Source organism: Rutilus rutilus (genome assembly GCF_951802725.1).
Source record: "Rutilus rutilus genome assembly, chromosome: 24".
Taxonomy (NCBI): domain Eukaryota; kingdom Metazoa; phylum Chordata; class Actinopteri; order Cypriniformes; family Leuciscidae; genus Rutilus; species Rutilus rutilus.
In genome coordinates, this window is record NC_140228.1 from 24735265 (window position 1) to 24757327 (window position 22063).

The 22063-nt window shown below is 37.1% G+C and overlaps 1 protein-coding gene across 1 annotated transcript; it reads right to left on the bottom strand.

Annotated features, from left to right (window-relative positions):
* Window positions 1-392: 392 nt before the first annotated feature.
* On the bottom strand, window positions 393-21158 carry trpc1 (transient receptor potential cation channel, subfamily C, member 1). Its single transcript, XM_084399351.1, has 13 exons — window positions 20673-21158; window positions 19560-19714; window positions 19307-19408; window positions 18726-18928; window positions 18132-18263; window positions 13923-14118; window positions 12602-12938; window positions 9628-9767; window positions 9101-9247; window positions 4761-4951; window positions 4216-4417; window positions 2611-2805; window positions 393-1039 (listed from the first exon to the last, which is right to left on the bottom strand). The coding sequence occupies exons 1-13, from the start codon at window positions 20836-20838 to the stop codon at window positions 812-814; spliced, it is 2394 nt and encodes a 797-aa protein (XP_084255477.1). The 5' UTR covers window positions 20839-21158; the 3' UTR covers window positions 393-811.
* Between the last annotated feature and the right edge of the window lie 905 nt (window positions 21159-22063).

A 22063-nucleotide genomic window follows, 5' to 3' on the forward strand; every position in this document is an offset into this window, starting at 1 on the left:
GTCCCAGTAATGAATAATGAACAGGTGTTGCCATGTAAATGTGGGTACATTTCTAAATGACCTGCTTTTTTGCTGCCAATTAGCTAGAAAAGTAAAAAAAAAAAAATCAACCTTGAAAGCCTTGCCTACAGTTTACTCATAGACTGAATGACACTCAGTCATAAATATACATATCTATGGGATTTTAGTCAATTAGGAAATGAACCCAGAGTCAGAACAGGGTGAAAGAGTTACACCGTGTCTACACCGGATACGACGTTGAGGCCATGAGGCCATTGGAGAGGATTTATGAATGGCAGTGAAGCGATGCATCTGATGCTGTTAGGTCACGTGACAGTAACATGCCGGATGCAATAAGTCATTCGAATTGAATCCATACTACCCATATTCATACCGTATAGAACAAACTTTTTTAATGGTCATTAAGTAAGTTTAAATTCAAATGTAGTACCTACTCAGACAGTATGCGATTTCGGGAACACTGTGGGTCGTCAAGAGTAGGTTTGAAGAACTCTACTCTACCATATGTTTAAACACTGAAAACGCTGAAACAGTTTCTAAGAACTTAAGCAATTCAATAGAAAATGTATCTCTATAATAAATGTTATTTATTTGAAAAGAATGACACTTTTAGAAAAAAAGTAGGATGCAAGAATATTACACAAGTTATGGTTCTGGAGGCTGTAGAATAAACAGAGCTTAATAGAATTCCAGTAGAGTCCCAGGACTTTTTGTCACCTTACATCTTCCAAAGAAAAAGAAGAAGAGCATTGCTGAACATGCTGGGTCACTTTTACTAAATGGTCATGGCTTAGCTTCTGGGGTAGAACATGGCATATTTGGAAGTGCGGAAGCCCAAAAGGTCCCTCATTTCATTCCGGAACTTGGATAGGTCCTGCCGCAGATCGTTGAGGTTCTCTACCGTGGCCTGGTCAGTGCTCTGCATCTTCTGCCTTGTGGAGGTCAGGTAACGGTGCACTAGACAGCAAATAATCTTCTGGTAGTTCTGGTCTCTTTTATGCTTCAGGTTCTTCCATTCCTGGAAGCAAAAAGTTATTGGTTCATTGGTAGGCTGACGTTAAGGAATAATATTCTAGAGCTCACCCCTTTTTCACTAAAATGGTGCAAGACCCAATGGTTTTTTTTTCTGAACCAATGTTCAGGCAAACCTGTTTTGAAGCGGCCCAGTGTTTCCACAGACTTGAGAAATTAGTGGTAACAATGGATTATGACGCTATATGTTGTTTATGTGACTACATAACCAAAAAACATGTTTGTGAATGCCTTGGGGGGGCCAATCCTGCTCCTGGAAGGCCAACATCCTGCAGAGTTTTGCTCCAACCTGCTCCAACACACCTTGATTACTAGGCTCATTTAGGATTATTTAGGGTTGGAGCTAAACTCTACAGAATAGTCCCTCCAGAAGCATGAATTAGGCACCCCTGGTTTATGCAACAGCGGCAGATCTGCGTTATGCTGTTCACAGTACCGAGAATGACTCTTGCGTACCAACAGGTCTCAAACTCTTGGTTTTCTTTTTTTTTTATTCCTACTCGAGAGACATAGAAACTGAACCCACGGGTTTACTGTCTTTCTCTTGTGCATGGAAAGATGGACGAACAGGCACCCTTGGTCTCCAGAGCAGTGGTTTACAATCCTGCACATTTTGTATGTCTCCCTTGTTATGTATGTTACCTGATTCGATTATTCATTAGGTGAAAGCTCTATAAACTGAAATGTGTCAGATAAGAGACATACAAAATGTGCAAGATGATTCAAAACTGCTTTTGAGCAATTTCACCCTCCCTCTAGTAGACAACAACAACTCCAATTATTTCAGGCCCTGAACCTCATTTTCTGAAGTAGAAATGCATGGAACCATTTGAGAATTCCAGCAACAGTACAAAGCTGTAAGGATAGGCTGTCTTTAGAAGCAACAGTTTTTACTTTAAAGGGATAGTTCACCCAAAAATGAAAATGCTGTCCTCATTTACTCACCCTCATGTTGTTCCAAACCTGTATGACTTTCTTTCTTCTGCTGAACACAAAAGAAGATATTTTGAAGAAAGTCGGTAACCAAACGACTGATGGACCCCATTGACTTCCATAGTAGAAAAAAAAAAAAACTATGGAAGTCAATGGGGACCAGCAACTGTTTAATTACCAACCTTCTTTAAAAATCTTCTTTTGTGTTCAGCAGAAGAAAGGAAATCATACAGGTTTGGAACAACATGAGGGTGAGTAAATGATGACAGCATTTTCATTTTTGGGTGAACTATCCCTTTAAGCCCGGTACACACCAAGCCGACATCAAAGAACTAGCGGTCAGAAAAGCTGACTGTGTTGTCGCCTCTTGTCGACTGCGTCTCGGCCAAAAAGCTGAACAGTCAAGCAGAGTTTTCTCTCTCTCACCGACGGCTCGATGCCGATTCAACATGCTGAATCGGCCCAAAAAACCTAAGCCTACCAACGCACAAAAACTGCCCGACGGCCGACAGTTGGCTTGGTGTGTCCAGGCCTTTCATGTCAAATCGATCGAAATGCAAACTATGGATACACAGTAAAGTAGGTAGATTTCCCCAAATATAAGTTTACATAAGTTTTACATACCTTGAGGCTATTCTGTCTCTTGACCTTGCCTGTGGAGGTGTGGGAACAGATCCATTTGCTCAGGCTGATCACCAGGTAGCACACGGTCTTGGGTGAGGGGAGGATGTTGAAGGGTGGAGGCAGTGTACACTTGTCATCAAAGTAGCTGAGCCACAGCTTAGCCCGAGCAAACTTCCACTCCTTATCTTCATGATTCTGCAAGTGGATAAAATCATCATGGTACAACAATGATGCCTTCACGCACTCTTTGCCTGATACAAGAAACCAGAGGTATCTGTACTCATACATGTCTTCCTGAACTATGGAGTTATAATATAACTAAAGAGTAGGGATGTAACGATTCACTAGCAGCCGGTTAAAAACCAATAAAAATATGACAATTCAAGTTGTAAACGAATCACGATACACGTTTTAAACAGCAGGGGTGCTATACTGTGACCTCGCTTCACACAGGCACAATAGCAGCGAGCAAGTTGTAGCTAGCGTTATGGACGGTGCGTGCACACTGGCGCGAAGCAGAGCGAGCGTTTTCAGTTAATTCTTGGTGGAAGCTCGACTTCCATAGGAATGAATTGGAAACGCTCGCTTCGTGTCAGTGGACACACACCGTAGCATGGCGACAGCAAGCGCAATGTTGACGTTGACTCATTCAAATTGGAGGTGTAGCAACATTTCAACTTCCTGAAGACTAATAATCACCACAATGAGAAGCTCCAATCACCTCCGTCTGCATGTAAAAAGGCAAACCACAGGCCAAACCACAGTGACCGGCGGATTTGCAGCCTCACTTGCGGCGACAAGTGCGAGAGTCACGGAGATCACAAGGTGCATCAGTGTTTTCATGGCAACCAGGTGTTGTATTTATTTTACTATCTTTTTCTCTAAATGTGTACATGGATTTTTCATTTATAATTTGTCTTAAATCTCATGTTGTTAAAAAAATGGTGAGAAAATCATATTGTGAAATCAGTATCGCATCGTGAGTTGAGTGAATCGCTACATCCCTACTAAAGAGCTATACCATTAGTATTCCCATTGTTCTCAATGTGAACTGTGATTGGTCACATGGCAGAACTGAATGCCCACAATCAAAGATGGCAGATTTCTGGTCACCTATTTCCAGGATTATATGTGCAAGCTGATTAAACTTTGTTGAAAGGAACGGTAATGCTAATGGATAGACCTCCATAAAACAACCGATAAGCCTGCATTAACCTCTCTACTGCTCCCATCACGTTTGGAGAACTCGTAGTGAAGAGGTTCTCAATGCTGGCCCTCAAGATCTACTTTCCTGCAGAATTTAGCTCCAACCCTAATCAAACTCACCTGCCTGTAACTTTCTAGGAAGCCTAAAGATATTGATTAGCCTTTTCAGGTGTGATTGATTAGGGTGCAAGACAGTGGTCCCTTGAGGACCAGAGTTGAGAACCCCTGCCATAGAGTTTATGTGATGTTGTTAACTCAGGGGGGATGGATACTATGGAACTTAATTTGTTTCATTCCACTTGACGGAAACACACAATTACGGTAATTCTATCATGTTCATCAAGAAAACACCTATTGGATTCACATTTTTGGAATCAAATCATCTCAAGGGTCACTCACAGCAATCTGTCTGAAGCTCTTATGCAGCATTGCCACCAGGAGTTTAGTGAGAACGATGACTACAACAATGTTGTAGGTACCGATGATAAGAGCACCAACAAATGATCGCAGCTCCTCAGTATAGCTGATCCTTGTGACGAACAGAGCCACATGTGCCAGGGAAAAAATGTACCAGAAGAGGGCATAACATGTCCCCATAAACCTAGAGAAAGTTGAAGATAAATGATTAAGGTCAAATATTACATTAAAACAGAGCATTCATATTCTTTTCATGGGCAACATGGAGCCTTGCATCTTTAGAAATATGATTTCTGTCACAAAAATCTGAAAACTGCTTTGTCTGTCAAATACCTTTCAAAGGGGTCATATCATGAGGAAGAGCTCAGAACTCAAAACTTCCTCCCCAGTCGAAGAAGAGCATTTATTGAAACTAAGATACAAAAACAACTTTCAATTTTGATTGAAAACTTAATATGACCCCTTTAACCTTTATTTTTACACCTTTTACACCGACTTCAAATTCTCTAATTAGTGTAAATAAGTACGTGTGAAAGGTGTCGTTGCTCTGTTGCTGACAGTAGATGCCCTCGCAGTCCTTGGTTTGATCTATGGTTCTGGATGGATCCTTCTGGTCTTTTCCATACAGCTGTGTCAGGCCGATGGTGAAAGAGATGAGCACGAGCAGGAATAAGCCAAGAAACTTCCCGAACTCTTGTAGCATCTGGCCCATGGAGATCTGAAAAGACAAATAAACCGGCCCTTTCACATGAAAGCCTGAGTAGCCCAGACTGACTTGTATATAGGATCTATAGAGTTTGTTCTTTAAGGTTAAAAACAACTTAAATGGTTAGTTCACCTAAAAATGAAAATAATCCCATAATTTACTCAGCCTCAAGCCGTCCTAGGTGTATATGACTTTCTTCTTTCAGCCAAACACAATTGAAGTTAAATTAAACAAAAATCCTGGCTCTTCCATACTTTATAATGGGAGTGAATAGAGCCTTTTGAAGCTCCTGGCTCTTCCAAGCTTTCCAGAGGGTTAATAAAGGCCTTATGCAGCGATGCGTTTTAGTAAGAAAAATATCCATATTTATAACTCTTGTTATTATGAAAATATTTGCGTATTGAAATGTTTAGGAAAGATGACGTAAAATTATAACAACTTTCTGTCTGTGTCGTCTTGACGACTTAGCTCACTTTCATCTGTTTCGCTTTTTTTCTCGTGGACCTACTCATTTGCTAAACTGAACAGCCAACCAGAGTGATCTCTCTCACCGACGGCCCCGGTGCCGATTCAACATGCTGAATTAGCCGAATTGCCGCCGACATATGGAACACACTTCAAAAACTAGCCCGAAAGACCGACGTGGTTTGTCACAGCTCTTATGATTTTTTTTTTTTTAGTTTGTTTGTTTGGGATCTTCACAGACTAGTTACGTGAATATTCTTCAAAAAGAAAAAAATACAGAATCTCCATTTTCTAAATTTTTAGATGAACTATCCTTTTAACTAGGAATATTCCTTTTGAAATGGATATGTTTGAGAACAGCTATTTATGGGTTGATGGTCATGGAAATAAAAAATGTTTAAAAGTTAAAGCAAGTAAAAAAAAAAAGTTAAGTAAATATGGCAATATTCTAAAACAAGTTAATTTTAAGTGTTGCATGTCATTTTTAACTAACTTCATATAGCAGACAACAACTAGTCACTGATAAACCTGGCTCAGGTAAATATTTGTTTGACTCATTAGGGGGTAATGGAAGGGGAACATTTCTCGGTAGAGAACTGTACTTAGACACATACAGTAGACTAGCTCTTTTAAGGTGCCTACCTCTATCTGTACTTAAGATTCCACTGGCCTTTCCAGTGTGGGCTGAGGACTAGATGAATTGCTTGTGTCGAGTCTGACCGGTGAACCATAATGTTCTGTACTGTGTGTTTGCTCTGAAACATACTGTGGCCAGGATGTTGGTTTTTTTCTTTCTTTTGCAATTAGTGTAATTCATTTTCTTGTCACTCTCAAACCCCTATTCCACATCTAATATGTTTCAATCTTTGTTGAACCGTTGCAGTTGCCATTTCAATCTTGTCTCTGATATGAAGCCCAGGTGTCATGCTAAATCCACCTCAAAGTGATTTCACTGGCTGAAATGAGTATTCTATTTGATGCCTGATTAGAAATCCTATATAATACTGTGTTTTTTTAATGGTTGCATTCCACTATTTTGTCCTGGTTTAAGAGTGTTAATGGTTTGTATAACGTTTGTAGTTGACAAAGCCGAATTTTCAGGATTCTGGGCTTCATTTATTTGATTTTTTTTTTTTTTTTTTGCAATAATGTAAAAGTTTTTACTGTCACTATTGAACAATTGAATGCATTCTTGCTGAAAAAAGGTATTCATTTCTTTCAAACAAACAATGTTATCTTACTGACCATAAACTTTTGAACGGTAATGTGATCAACTGCAATAGGATGATGCTATAGAAAGTTGAACACATTTTAACATGCTAATAATCCCTTCCATAGAATTTTGCTGATTTTTCCCAAATATCCGCACAAAATATTGGGGGAAAGCCCACAGATTCCATCTGGACCTGCAAGTGACTACTCCTTTACATCCAAGCAAGTGTGCTATTAGTATACTTCTTTTACACTAAAAATAAAAAAGTATACTTTCAGTCAACATTTGATGTACTTCTAAGAAATATTCTTTGTGTACTTCTAAGAAATAAACATAAAATTACACTTTAGTATACCTGACTTATACTGACAGAAAAGTCTATTTGGCCTATACTTGTACTCAATCTTTTTATCAAGATCAATTTAAAAGTATAATTAAGTATTCTAAGTATACTTGTAGTTGTGTTTACTCTTTTGATTAAGTATAGCCAATGAAATACCTTTTTTTTTTTTTTTTTTTTACATAATGTCTTATAAACGTACATTTTTTTAAAGATAGATTTTTTTTTAAAAGATAGATAGAAAACAAAATTTTCCTAATTCTGGAAGTAAATTCCTATGTACGCTGGACAAGTATACTTGCAGTATAAAACTACTATACAAGTAGTTTACTGAGAGTACACTTCAAAGTGTACTTTCTTAAACTAAAAATGTGCTACACGTATTTAACTAGTAAACTATCAGTATGTAAGTTTACCTGTATAGTTGCAGACAGTACAAATGAAAATTGTAGTGGCAAACTAGTTCTTTTACTACTGTTACACTTAAAGTATACTTTTATACACTAAAAAGTGGGCCAATTTACTCTCAAGTCATGAAATAATGAAATAGTACACTTACAAGTATAGTATTAGTACATTGATATTAGTATACTTACTACATAAATTATAATGCTTATAATATACTTGAACTTTACTTAAGTACTTAATCAAATGAATATTTTTTTTTTGTAAGGACAGGATTTGGCAATACACCAGCCCATCACATACTGCACAGCTGGTATGTATAGGCTTAAGGCTTCACGTCCTTACAAAGTTGCACAATTCAGACAGCTGTACTGTACAAACACCAAATTACTCCTTTAAATAAAGTTTAAGCAGTCAGTTTTGACGTCTCAACTCTTGCCCTCAAAAAGAGAAATATGTCCTCAGACGTTTATCCAGAGGTGATTCAGTGTTTTCCACTTGCTATCTTTACTTGGGGAGATTTACTGGACACACTCAACCAAATAATGAAGCAGGAGGGAGTAAACGTCTGACTGTTCCTCTGCCTTCACAGTGGAGGTCAGCTGTGTGAATACTTGAGTCTGTTCCTTGTCATTCCTGTATTTGTACATCATATGTTTGTCTGTTAGAGGGAGTGACAAAGCAACTATTTAAGCATGTGGATAGCTACGTGCGTTTACAGAAAACCAAAAATACCATGCTCTTTGCCCTAAATATCTTGCATAGGGTGTGTGTTCATGCGTGAATCCATTACAGCTAAGTGCGTCTGAATGCATCATTCCGACCACACTTCTTGAGAGAATTACTTTTCCATACATCAGCGCCAGACACTGATGTCAGTCTAGAGAGCAGAGAGCAACTCACACGTACGCTCAGGACTGACATGGCGTTACTCATGCCAAACACTGAAGTCCTCAGAGAAGAACACTGCATTATGCAACCTCTCTAAAACTACTGCAGAAAGATGCCTGCTGAAAACTGAAGCTGCTGAAGTCGGTTACAAAGCCTGGGTGAATCTTAAAAATATTAATAAATCGTCCTGTAGCTCAGTTGGAAGAGCATGGCACATTGCCAAGGACAAAGTGCTAACATCTGAACAAACAGACGCATGCCTTGACAGCTTATCTTTAATCTGTTATTCAAGAAACAATTTTTTTTTACTTCAACAAGCGTGTGTTAAGTGCTAAGAAATAGAATTGTCAAGGCCAATTCAAGACTAGTTATAGGTCGCCCTCCACATAGTCAGCATAGTCCAAAAACATTGATTAATTTAGGAAAGAAACAAGTTGCGGAAACGGACCTTTAATGCTCATATTAATTGCTCATATGCCTCTGGACACAGAAGGATTGCATTGGCGTTTGATTGAAATGCATGATAATGAACATCCATGCAAAATAATCCTTGAAACGTTTCTCATTTGAGGTCATTCCGTTTCAAATGTGTGATTGTGTATAAACAACAATAAGCATAAACATTTAGCATTTCCATTTTGTAGTGTGGATCATACATTGCAACATTTAAACTGATTCTCGTGTTTAAGAATCTGCTATCTGCTTGACAAATAATTTATGCTATACTGCAGTGCCCACTGACATGCTTTTAAAGTTACTGTTACCCTTCTTTCTTTTTTTTTTTTGGCCTTCAAAAACCTGCATTGCGAATGGATAAGAACTGTTGAGTTGTGGATGTTGTGATTACCTGTAAAGGCCCCAAGATGGAGCTGGTGGTGTACATGAAGAAGAGACGCAGATAGCTCAGAACATTGGCGAAAGCAAAAAGTCCTTCTGCAACCAGGATGGGATGGAACGCATCCCAGTCTTTCCTATCTACCTCTTTATTCTTATACTGAAGCAGACGACAAAAGAAAGGTTGGTGTAAATTATGTTATCAGAGACACTTAAACACAGTAACACTTTAGACAACAAGATTTTAAACGTTAGCCAGCGCTCATTAGATTTGGTGATTTAAAAAAGAAATAAATTCTGTATAATTTACACATCCTTGTGTCATTCCAAACTAGAGCTTTCTTCTTCCATGGAACACAAAAGGAGATGTTCAACGAAATAGTACTTCTTTTATGTACCACGTAAGAAAGGAAGTCATAGCTTGGAAAGAAAAGAGGACGAGTAAAAGCAAATGATGACAGAATTTTCATTCTTGAGAAAACTAGTGAGTAATGACTTGGCAAAGTGCTCAGAATGAAATGTTCTGGACTGGGTTTATACCTTGCTGTAAGCCACCACTCTCAGGGCAAAGGTGGCCAAATAAAGTGAGTTCATGACGAAACTTAGCTGGTTTCGTGACTCTTCCAGGAAATCTTCCAATCCCTCATACCATAGACGCTTCACATCCGACCACACCATGCCTGAAGAGATAGGAATTTGCCATCAGCACAAAGAAGCGTCCAAGCAGCAAATCAGAAATTCCTTATTTCTGGCAGTTTTGAATCACTTCCAGATTCTATGATAATCCCTACAGGGCCAGTGACACTCAAAGAACCATGCCTGACAGGAAAGATTTATGCATGCTTTTTACAATAAGAGCAAACAGCGATCCACTGGGTGCAAGTACAGTATATAAAAAAAGTGGAAGATACTATTTGCACCTCAGTGTATTGAATTACATTTTACAAAAGTATGCATTAATAACAACATATTGTTTACCACAACATCTGTTTACATTTATTAAAATAAATGAACGCAGTGGACGTGCCAGGCTTCTCCAAACAATTTTACGAAGTGCTTGAATTACACTTTACAAATATTTTCTTCATTTGTATTTAAAATGAATGTGTCTCTGAGCTGGTATGCAATGGGAGTAGGAGGAAGAATGGGATTGCAAAAAGGCTCCACGAGACAATGGCAAGTTGAGTTAGTGTAAAAAGCCTTTGACGTCAGGACAGGCTATTGGGATTTAGTGCAAATAGACACTCATGAATTTACTCATATCTATTAGGGCAGGACGATATGAGGCTATATGTTTTGCACCATTTTTTTTGCTATACTGTTTCTATTGTAATTATCAGAGAGCAAGACTGCTTTACATTATTTACATTTGACAGTGATAAAGCATCATAAATCATGCGTGAATCATTATCAATAAACGGAAGTTGTGATCGTCTTTTTTGTGATGGTCCCTGTTGTGACATATATCAAAATGAAACGGCTTCCCGACTGAGCCTGGGTTCTCCCAAGTTTTTTTTTTTTTTTTCTCCATTGGGTCACCTGATGGAGTTTTAGGACACCATTAGGTCACTTGATGGAGTTTTTCGGTTCCTTGCCACTGTTGCCTTTGGCTTGTGACTATGGAATAGTTCTCGGACTAGAAATCTGTCATCGGTTATTTTGAAGAATGCTGACGTCCAAACAACTTTTTATGAACTCATTGTATGGACTAAAGACATTTTTCAAAATATATGTTGTGTTTTGCAAAAGAAAAAAAGAAGTCATACAGGTTTGGTACAGCATGTGGGTGAGTCAATGATGAGAGAATTTTTGGGTCAAATGGCTTTGAATGGGGCTCAACGAGACTCAAAAGAAGTATTGAATTCATTACATTGTGCAAAGAAATATTTTGTTACATTTTGTACAGCTAATGTGATAATGCTTTTGTAGATTTGGAAATGCTCGCTTCAGTGAAACCTTTTAGTGTGAGGAAGATTAATGGTAAGGCAGAGGTAACAACACAACAATGGATGTACCACAAAAAAGCACAAAACTCGCTCAACTAGTTTTAAAGAAGATAGTCTGTTGGCATTTTGATGTATGAAAGTACACTGGAGGGCTTGTGGTTTGGAAATTAATGAAGACAGATGTCTGAATCAGCTCTAATGGGCTGAATATGATTTCCTTTATAGAATTCAGTTAATTTGTAAGGTGATTAGTGTGATTAGATGTTGGGCCTGTTATTAAAACAGCAGTCAGCAACATTGTATTAAGCTGGAAAGGAAACATTAGGTAAATGATATTAGCAATGCATATTCTTAAAGGGATAGTTCACCCAAAAATGAAAATTCTGTCATTTACAACAACTTGAGGGTTGGTCCAGACCTGTATGAATTTATTTCTTCTGATGAACACAAAAAGAAGATATTGCAAAGAATGTTGGTAACCAAACAGTTGACGGGTTACCAATATTCTTCTAAATATCTTATTTTGTGTTCAGCAGAAGAAAGACATCCTTACAGGTTTGGAACAACTTGAGGGTGAGTAAATGATGACAGAATTTTCATTTCTGGGTGAACTATCCCTTTAAAGCTGAAGTGTAAAGAATTCATCTTCCTCCCTCTAGTGGTCTTCATGCAGTCTAAATTTACTTCAACTTGATCATATGACATTCTTTTAGTCTGGGTGCACAATAAACCATACAAATTTAAATTCACAGCCATTGGAGGCCATTAATACTTAATAAAAGGAAATAAGACAAAAACTAAAACAAGTGCCATTAGCAACAAATTACCCAGTGGTATCATGGTAATGCGCTCTAGAGAGATTCTAACCACTAGCTTTGTTTCTCACTTCCGCAAAAATGAACATTATCTATGTAATTTATCAGTCATACTAATGGTGCTGTAAAATTATGAAGAACAGATGGACGAACTGAATGTATATTACTGCGTATAAGTTTAAGGCTCGTGGCGTGGGTCCATTGTGATTATTTATCTGACTTCATAAATGTAATCTTTACAAAGGTAGATTTGAAAGAATTTTGACATTGAGACTTCATTGAATGTTTCATTGAATTTGAGAATGTAGGCTGCCACAGACTGAATCCACAACATGAAGCTCTTAACATGTATTTAAAGATTCGGAAATGGGGGGATGGGGGGATGGGGGGATGGGGGGGGGGGGGGCGTTAAAACTACAAGTGTGAACACACCTTTACATTTATATGAATAAAAAAAACCCTGCAATGTTACAAACTACTCTTTTGTACCATTTGATGCACAGCGTACTTCTGCTCTACAGTCTATGCAGCATTACATCACCAAAGTGTGGACTCGGATGAGGCATTTGCCTCAAGGCCTTAGGGATGAATTCATGGCACTTTATGATTTGTTATAATACTTGATTTATCTTTTTCTTCCTGCTGAAACAACGAACACAGCAAAACATTCTCGTTTGTTGGATAGAAAGCAGATGCGAAGAAAATAATAGATAAAAGTGGTCATGTATGTACACAAATGCCGCCCATCCTCACCTATGATCCAGAGAATGAGAAGGTAGTCTATCAACTCCAAAGGGGGACCCATTAAGTTCTTCGTATCCTCATTGTAGACCAGTGAATACAGGTTTAGAAGCAGTAGGAAGGCGAAGTAAGATGCACTGTGAATGATGAACTTGATGAAAGGTGTGTGGATGACCTGGCCCACACGAGAACGAGGTCCCAGCAGGTAGCAGACGGACAGCAGCGGCCACAGCAGAACAACACTCAAAACATACAGGATCTTTAAGCATGTGTGCTTGCGGCGGTAGCTCGCCATCTCGCCAAACCACACCGTGTTCAGGAACTGCTGACAATTGGACTGGGCGACAAACTACAGGTCAGAAAAAGAGAAAACACATTACAAAAAAGACATGTGTATATGGTCTTTTCTAATAAAATAAAGGCTTATATATCTGTCAAAGCATTTAATCTGACAATATTTGTCTATTGATTAAGCAAGTTAACCAGGGGTGCATTTCCTAACCAACCATAGTTCCAAAGACCATTCACAAACAGCATCACACACTTCCACAGCTCTTGACCTGAAGCATAGTTTTTGCTTTTAGTATGACTTGTGGACTTCAATAGATCGTGCTCTGGGGCAAAATAAGCAGGCTGACATGCGTGCTGGCATATTTCATTCAATATATTCATATATACACAAATTTCATTACATCTGTTAGTTTGTCAAAAGAATGACTTTCATTTTTGAAGAGCCTGCATGTGCGATTGTGCTCTAGAACAGGAATACGACATAAGAGGGAACCTGTGACTGAAGCAAAACAACAGAACAAAAAATACCAACATAGTCCTCGTAGGCCATGTTCGTTATTTACATTTCCACCATGCTGCATGACATCAACAATGGTTCTCTATTGTTGAACCAACGTCGTTCATACGACGATTGTGCGACGTAGTTACTACCGTTTCGGGAAACTATCTTAAAAATAAACGTTCTTTAATGGTATCTTTGGTTCCATGAAGAAATTCATGGAACATTTCCATTGCACAAAGAATTCTTTAAGGTGGAAAAAGGTTCTTAAGCTTATTAACATTTTCTTCACTCTAAGAAAAAAAACCTGGTTCTTTTAAGAACTATTAACTGAAAGGTTTTTTTTAGGGAGCCAAAAATAATTCTTCTGTGGCATCGTTGAGAAACTCCCCTTTTGGAACCTTTATTTTTAAGAGTAGTTCATTTTCCAGCGATGCAACATACTATGGTACTTAAGCAATGTGTTATATCGTTGTATGAGAAACGCAGCCCAGGCTTGAGAGGACACAAGCACAGTAAGTTGTGTTAAAAATTCTCATTAACCTCTTTTTGGTTGTATTTGATGGCCAGTTTGAGGCGACTGAGGTTCATGCGTTCCTCCAGCAGGCCTCTCTTGTCCACTTGGTCTTCACTGGACGTGTGGTTCAGTATGACTTCCAGTTCGCGAGAGTTGCGGGCCTGAGCCAGCAGGTCCTTGGCAAACATCTTGCACTGCTGGGCAAGTTCTTCATAATCATTCCTGTAATAATGTCAATGAGACCCAGAATGAGCAGTAGAAGGAAAAACCTTAATTTCTTCTACACTCTTACAAATAAAGGTTATTTTGGCATCTGTGTTTTCCACCTTTAACATCCATGGAATGTTTCCATTGCACAAAAAGTTTTTTATAGTGGAAAAGGGTTCTTTAGATTTTTAAAATGTTCTTTGTACTTTGTACAAAATGGTTCTTTCTGTTCACTGAAAAGCTCTTTGGGGAAACAAAAATGGTTCTTCTATATCAGGGGTTTTCAACTGTGGCCCTCAAGATCTACTTTCCTGCAGAGTTTACCTCCAACCTTTGCTGTGTTCGAAATCGCCCCCTATACCCTCATTCACTATTCCCTACATTAATCCACTAAAATACTGTTTAATAATCATTTGAAACTGGCAGCTCCAGTAGTAATGAAAACATGTTTAGAAATGAAACATGAAACAATAAATGAAACAATACGAAAACAATTTAATAATAAATTAAAAAGGAATTTATACCTGTATGATATTAAGTTGCACCCACATTGGACCAAAAGTTTGGAAAATGGATGGATGGATGATTCTGGCAAGCGCAGTAATTTATTCGGCACGACCCTAACAGAGCATTATGGGTATTTTCAGTTTTGTACATCAGTTTTACACTCGTTATTGCGGTGCATGGGATTGAATGAGCGAACTCGATAATGTCCACTATGGTTTCGGATACTACTACAAGTGGCTGTCCCTTCAAATAGTGCCCTATTTAACGGTATAAGGGGGTGATTTTGGACACAGACCTTGAATAACTCACCTACCTGCAACTTTATAGTAATCCTAAAGACATTGATTAGCTTGTTCAGGTGTGTTTGATTAGGTCTGCAGGACATTGGACCTTGAGGGCCAGAGCTGAGTATCCCTATTCAATGGCATTGCTGTGAAAACCCCCTTTTGGAAACTTTATTTTTTTGAGTGTAGATCTGTCATGACACGTTTTCAATGGCATTGAAAGTAATCTACAGCTCTTTTTTGGATGAGAAATTGTTTTACAATGGAACATGAGATAATGTCAGTATCTACAGGCATGTAGAGGTACTTGTTATTATCTGAATCAGGAATATGCGTTTAGGAATGAAGTGTTTTGTCACACCTGAGGAAATTTAGGTTGAATCACCAACTGTTCTTTTGACAAACAATGAGGGTCTTGTTGTAATATATTTCCTATCTGAATTAACCTCTTCGAGTTGACTAACCGATTAATATGATGGGCCAAAAATTGCTGTAGACAAATTTTTTTTTTGCCTCACCTGCTTATGGTGCGTGAATGAAAAATTCTAAATTAAATAAATACTTTTTTACTCATCATGAATCTATCCTTTTAAGTCCCTCTTAAATTGAATTATTTAACTGTTTATTCCTTATTTGCGACAAATGGCACTACATGGGATGAATGATTCTCTCAGGGAAACCTGGAGACGAATTGCGATTTTATTTTATTTTTCAATTTAGCAGCTAATTTGGAATTGAAAAGGCATTCGTATAAGTGCAGTACACATTTTCTGAGAAACGCTATTGAAAATTTTAATCCACACGTAAACAAAAATTTTTTTTTTTTTAAAAATTGTGCTGTAAAAAAATCTGCTTTCCAGTGCTGGAGAGACGTTAGAGAGTGGGAAGGCCAGGAAACGAATGCCGAGGTTGCTTTGTTTCTCCTCAATATATGAGTAACATTAAACCAAGATATGCTGTTGTATGCCGCTGTTGTTGTTGAATCACAGCTGATTCCCATAGGGGGGGGGGGGGGGGGGGGTAATGAAGGAAGGGGTGTTTTTGTTTGGGTGTCGATTTCAAATATTAACAGTACTGTAGCTGCGTTTACATGGACCCTAATAATCCGATTATAATCGGACTACTAACGCAGTCGGAATAAAAACTCACATGCAACCACGTCAATTTTTAAACACGTTTTTGAAAACAATACAGTTATTGCGTTCGTGCAAACTACAAAAACGCAAACTTGTGAAAACAGCTACTGCATGCGCATGCATATTACGTCTTCAGTCTATAGGCGCATAGTGTTTCATAGGCATAGGCATAGACATCGCCAACTACTGGCCAGGCAGCAAAATACAGCATTTTTAGTCGTTTCAGCAGATCTGTGAACGTGAAGTGTTTTGACAACGTTGCCGTCTGTACTCGAAAAATGCAAAGGAAAAATGTTTCTATTTTTAGTATATTGTTGTCGTGTAAACATACCCTAAAATTTTATTCAGATTGTAAGGGGTGGTTTAACCCAGGGCTCTGAACCGGTTCAATGAACGAAAACAAAAAACTAAAACAAACGAAATTTAGACCAGAAACGGAAACTAAATCAAATTGAATCGTTCTGAACAGAAACGCTTATTTGAAATGGCCATTAACTGGTTAATAACGCTATTTTATCTTTCTGTTTAATATTTTAATTTGGGAGTCAACCAATCACGAATTCAAATAGTTCGGACTATGCAAATGTGATATTGAAGCATAGCCTATCCAATGTGAGTGAAATGCCCGCACTCAGCTGTCAAGTCATCATAGGTGGGTCGCAATGGCAATGCGCTGGTGTTTTCTGAGGATACATCACCAACCATCAAGCATTAGGTCTACATTTCAGTGAAAATGACTTGCAGGTAATATGCAGCTTGTTGTGTGTTTTATAACCAGTGAAAATTGCAGGATAGTGTAGAACATGGATTCACACAATGTCACATCATGCACTTAAAGCGCTTCTGTGAACAGAGAAAACAGATTAAAACTAATGTATAAAAAGTAATGTACAGTAATATAAGTAATATATATACTTAAATAATTACAGATTAACAAACCGAAAGCAATTTTTTTGCTGCGTTTTGGTTCAGTTTCCTTTCGCTGAATACATTTGGATAAAAAATCTGGTTATAAAAATGATGTTGTATTGGCTATGACTAGACAGCAAATACAAGACTCTCTTCATGTTTTTGAGTAAAGAAAACAGCAAAAAATAGTTTTAAATAACATAAATAAAATAAAAATGTAAATAACAAACATTATTAACAGTTTTAAAGATATTAAAGATGTTTTTTTTTTGTTTTTTTTTTAAATCAAACCAGTTTCGGAACGGTAATAATACAGAAGGAATGCATGAAAAGAAACGTTAAAATACTGATTCTGCTCGGAGTGAACCGATAGAATTTTTGTTTTTAAGCCCAGGTTTAAACCTTTTTTCTAATCCGATCGAGAGGACATATAAACACTTGATCAGATGGAAAACAGCAACTGGAAAGTACTGCGCATGTGCAATGATGTAGAAATGCTGTAATGACATATGACGCAATGAACGCGCTGTTGTTGTTGTTGTTAAATGAAATGTCACAAATGACTGTCATTCTAAAATTCTCCTTCCACTTATCGTCTGTGAAGTGGAGCAGGACAACGTCCCATCAGTCCTTGTTTTGGACTTTCATTCACACAGACACTTGCTTTGGGCGCAGGAATGGGCGTTTTTACTGCTTGATAAATATAAGCAGCATGGCACAACGATTCACGCACATGTCGTCTCCTAATTAGCAATTTAGGAGAATAGTATGAGCAAACAGCTGGAAACTCATGTAAAAAAATCTATTCCAATATTGAAGCTTGTGACATAAAACGCGCACATCAACCTGATGACTTTATTTAGCAGGCATGTAAACACTACGTTTGGTCTCAATTCAATTCATTCATTCCGATTGAAACAAAAGGTGTCTCCATATAAACATAGATAGTGTTTCTCAGAAATCACTTTAACTGCACCTTTAACTCAATATGATTAGGTGTCTAACCACTGGCAAAAATCCTGGTTCTTTCTACAAGAGAACAACTTTTGTCCCCAGTAAATTAATTGCTATTAAAATGCATGCATCTGTAAAATGGTCAAAACCAAAGCAAAGAGGGTATTTGCTGCTGTTTAGCTCTCTCATTTAGCAGTTATCCCTATGAGACCTCTTTCTCTAATCATTCTTCCATTACCGAAACTCCACTTCCACCAGGCTCAGCTCTTTCAGATCAGTGCTGAGCTCAAATGCTCTCAGAATGGGGTCTTCTTCTGTAAGCATGATCAAGGATGGGCTGGCAAGGCACCGGTAGATATCTAGACGGAACCTGCAAGAGACACGATGAAGGAGGAAGGAGAACACTAAAAACATTGCAACACAACTACACATTGTAAATATACTTTAGCATGTCTGTTTGTTCTTATCAAATGTATTTATAGGTGCATTTTCAACTGGGACTACTTGAAACCCTAAGTATGTATCATATAGGTTGAAATGTCTTACATGTCCTTGAATAAAGATCGGACTATGTCTCTGAAAAGCCTTCAACGTTTTTTCAACTTTGAACTAATAAATCTTAATTGTTCTCTCAAATGCTTTTCTATTTTTTTTTTAAAGATACAAATACAGAATTAATTTTAAGAACTCTGTATAGGGAAAATGGGAAAAGTATTAAATGTATAGATTACAAAAAAAAGATGCAATAAAAATGTTCAAAATGTTTTTTAAATGTGCGAATAAGAGAAATTAAATAAACCAAATGGTTTGATTGATTAGATAAAATTATTACCTTGAGTGGCGAAGACTGTCCTTCTTGTTTTTGGCATTACAGAGGGTGCACTCGCACCCTACAGCGTGGGGTCGGGGCAGTGAGATGTCTTGCTTTAAAAGCATGGTCAGAATCTCATAATTGTTCCTGTGGGCAGCAAGAATGACTGGAGCAACATCCATGGTGGTGGAATACTCTGGGTTTTGAATGCGCTGCATTAATTTCTAAATAAAAAATAAAATAAAAAAAGGAATAAAGTAATATGACATTTTGAAACATGAATATTTATAAAAAAAATACTACTTATAAATATAAATAAATAAATAAATATAAAACTGTATAAATACTGTATCACTGATAGTAAAATATTCATATTTAGTCAATCAAATATAAAAAAAGAAACTCTTCCAAAAAATAGACATATCATTCAAAAGGGCATATGTGTGCCAGACGCTTGGCTTTTCCTTCACTATTTGTTTCAACAAAACAAAAGGTTTTTAAGATCAAGAGAAACAATTCTGTCAAGCATTTCCAACGAGTTAACTGGTAGAGTTTATATTTTTTAAATAAAAAAAGAATATAAAATTGAAAAATAGACTAACCGCAATAGAAGGCTTGGAGGAACGCCTGGGCCGATGGTTTAGCAGGATGTCAACTGCTCCTACCACTTCTGAATCAATAGCCACTAATAATGCATCTGTGGCCTGCACGCACACACGCATGCGCACACACACACACACACACACACACACACACACACACACACACACACATACACACACACCCATCCCAAATTAACAGATTGGTTTTATATAATATGTTATGCATGAGCTGAGGACATGGGTGTTTTCTTACCTGACAGCCATGGTCCAAGAGCAACTGCAATATGTCTAGATTCTCATTTTCGATTGAAATGGTGACAGCATCTCTCCCAAGTACATCTACACAGTTAATGTTTAATTCACCATGTCGTTTCTCCTCCAGAAGTTTCTTTACCATGTAGTAGTCTCCTTAAAATGCAGTTAGGTAACAATACAGGTTCAATGGTTTATACAATGACAACTAAATGTTATCAGCAAGAGAGGACTGTGGTTTGTGATGGAAAATTATATTGCCCTTAAAGGAGAGATATCCTTCCCTGAGCCATTTTAGGATTTCTTTATATGGTAAAAGAATAGCAACTGACTCCCGTCTGCACAATGTAACCAGAGGAAATTCATTAGTTTTCCAAGCTGTTTCTGGAATGTTTGGAAATAAACTACGCAGCGCACTGCTGTATGAACCAGGTCTGAGCCATCAGTCAAGCTCTCAAAATTGTCTTATCTCAAACAAATGACTAGAACCACACTAGTAGTACGTAATGCAAAATAAATATGTGAAATTCTTACAGTCCATTATTTGATTACAATTATTTAAATTGTATACAATTACTCTTAAACCATTTGAAACCGGTCAAATTTTTAGCAATTCTTTTTTTTAGTTAACTAAACTACATCTTCGTCTCTGTTCTAATCTAAGACATTTTTGAAACTTTCTATTCTAGCACTTCTTATGTTACTGTTTTTCTGCATGTGACCATTTTATTAAAAGTAAAAAACATCCTCTAAATTATCTCTAAATTAATATTAGGTCATAAACGTACTATATTATTAGCAATAATTTAATAATATTGCATATATACATATACATATATATATATATATATATATATATATATATACACATACATACACACACACACTAGGCTTTCATCACTAAATATGAACTAAATATTTGATATTAGAGATATTATATTTTAATAAAACAATAATAAATAATATAAACAATAATAAAAAAGTAAACATGCTATAAGTATTTTGTTTATACTTCAAAATGTATCTAACATCAATATAACCTAATATACTATTATTGTTGCGTTATACAATATATATTTAAATACATTCGTATTGTAATGGTAAATGAACTTACCCTTCTCGCAGGCCAGCAGAAAGAGCTTCTCGTCCAGAGTGGTCTCCTCCTTCACCTCTCTGACGTCTTTTAACGCCAGATATTTATCCGGTGAGGACACGTCCGTGCCCTGATATAGAGCAGCCATTATAACGGAGAGAGAGTACGGCAAAGCACTGATGTGCATCCCACTGAGCAGATAATTACACCTTTATACACATGAAATCACGAAATAAAAATAAGAGCCCTGGTCAGTCCTGATGAAAACGATGTTACGCGCTCTGATAAGGCCCTCACTGTAATGAGAGATTGACTCCTGTCAGAGCTCTTTATTTAACTTCCGCGTCTCGGCTTATGTGTGTGGTACGATAGAGAAAACATCCATCAGCATGTATGACGATATTCTAAAGGTTTTCATAACCAAATCTTCCCCAAACGATAGTAAACACAAGAAGAGGCAGGAGCATCGCGATGTTCTATTGAGCTGGTGCTGATGATGCTGTAAATGCGCATGCGCGCTCACTGCCGTTGGAGCATCAATGTAGTTACATAAGCGATGAATGTCCGTAAGAGCCTTTTGGCACTGACAAAGCACAGTATATTTTATTGTGTATATAAGTAACACCATTTCATGATTTTGAGTGATGAGTCTTTACTGCATTGTAATCCAAAAAAACGTTGTCAAACTGTTAGGAAGGAAAGCAGTGATGTTCTATTTTATATGATTCCATCGAACCGAGCAAATTACCAATAAGGATTAAACAAGCAAAAGCAATTAATAAAAGGGGGAAGCAATACATGCATTGATAGCCTACCATACTAAAAATATGTATAATAGGCTAATTAATTTAACTAATTTACACTGATTAAAGAAAAAAAGTTTGTTTGAATGTTTGGTTAGATTTAGTTTATACAGTACATTATGGAGAGGATAACGTGAAATTAAGAGCAAAAGTATACATTTTGAAAAGATATGTGCAACTCTAAAATTAAAGAATATTCCATAAAATAAAGGAATACATATTAGCCTACATTAATAACTATTTGTATAATTGTGTTAAATGTGTTTGAATTGAAAGACATAATAAAGTAGATATATACAGTATATATACTAAAATATTTGTTGTTGGACATTAGATGTGCCTTATTTAGAATTTTAAACCTACAAATGTATTTTTATGATAGAAATAAAGGGACTATTGTAATGGGGTAAATCAAGTGTAGGCTAATAGCCAATTACTAAGCTCAGATTTATCTTTCCAGTTAAAATGTAGTCTGTGCTTTTGTAATTATTTATTGTACATTTTGTGATTTTAACTTCTGCTTTAATAAGCTTTTTTTGTTTTATTTTAGACTGTAATGCTCTAATGTTCTTCTATTAACCATAAAAATGTACTACAGCTGCCAAATAA

Bases quoted from the DNA above. Each gene is read 5' to 3' on its own strand.
- trpc1 (XM_084399351.1), bottom strand. From the start codon at position 20,838: ATGCACATCAGTGCTTTGCCGTACTCTCTCTCCGTTATAATGGCTGCT. The intron at 19,409-19,559 runs GTAAGAAAACAC...GTGTGCGTGCAG, and splicing joins TCTTGGACCATGGCTGTCAG to GCCACAGATGCATTATTAGT. The intron at 1,040-2,610 runs GTATGTAAAACT...TTTTGCTTCCAG, and splicing joins AGAGACAGAATAGCCTCAAG to GAATGGAAGAACCTGAAGCA.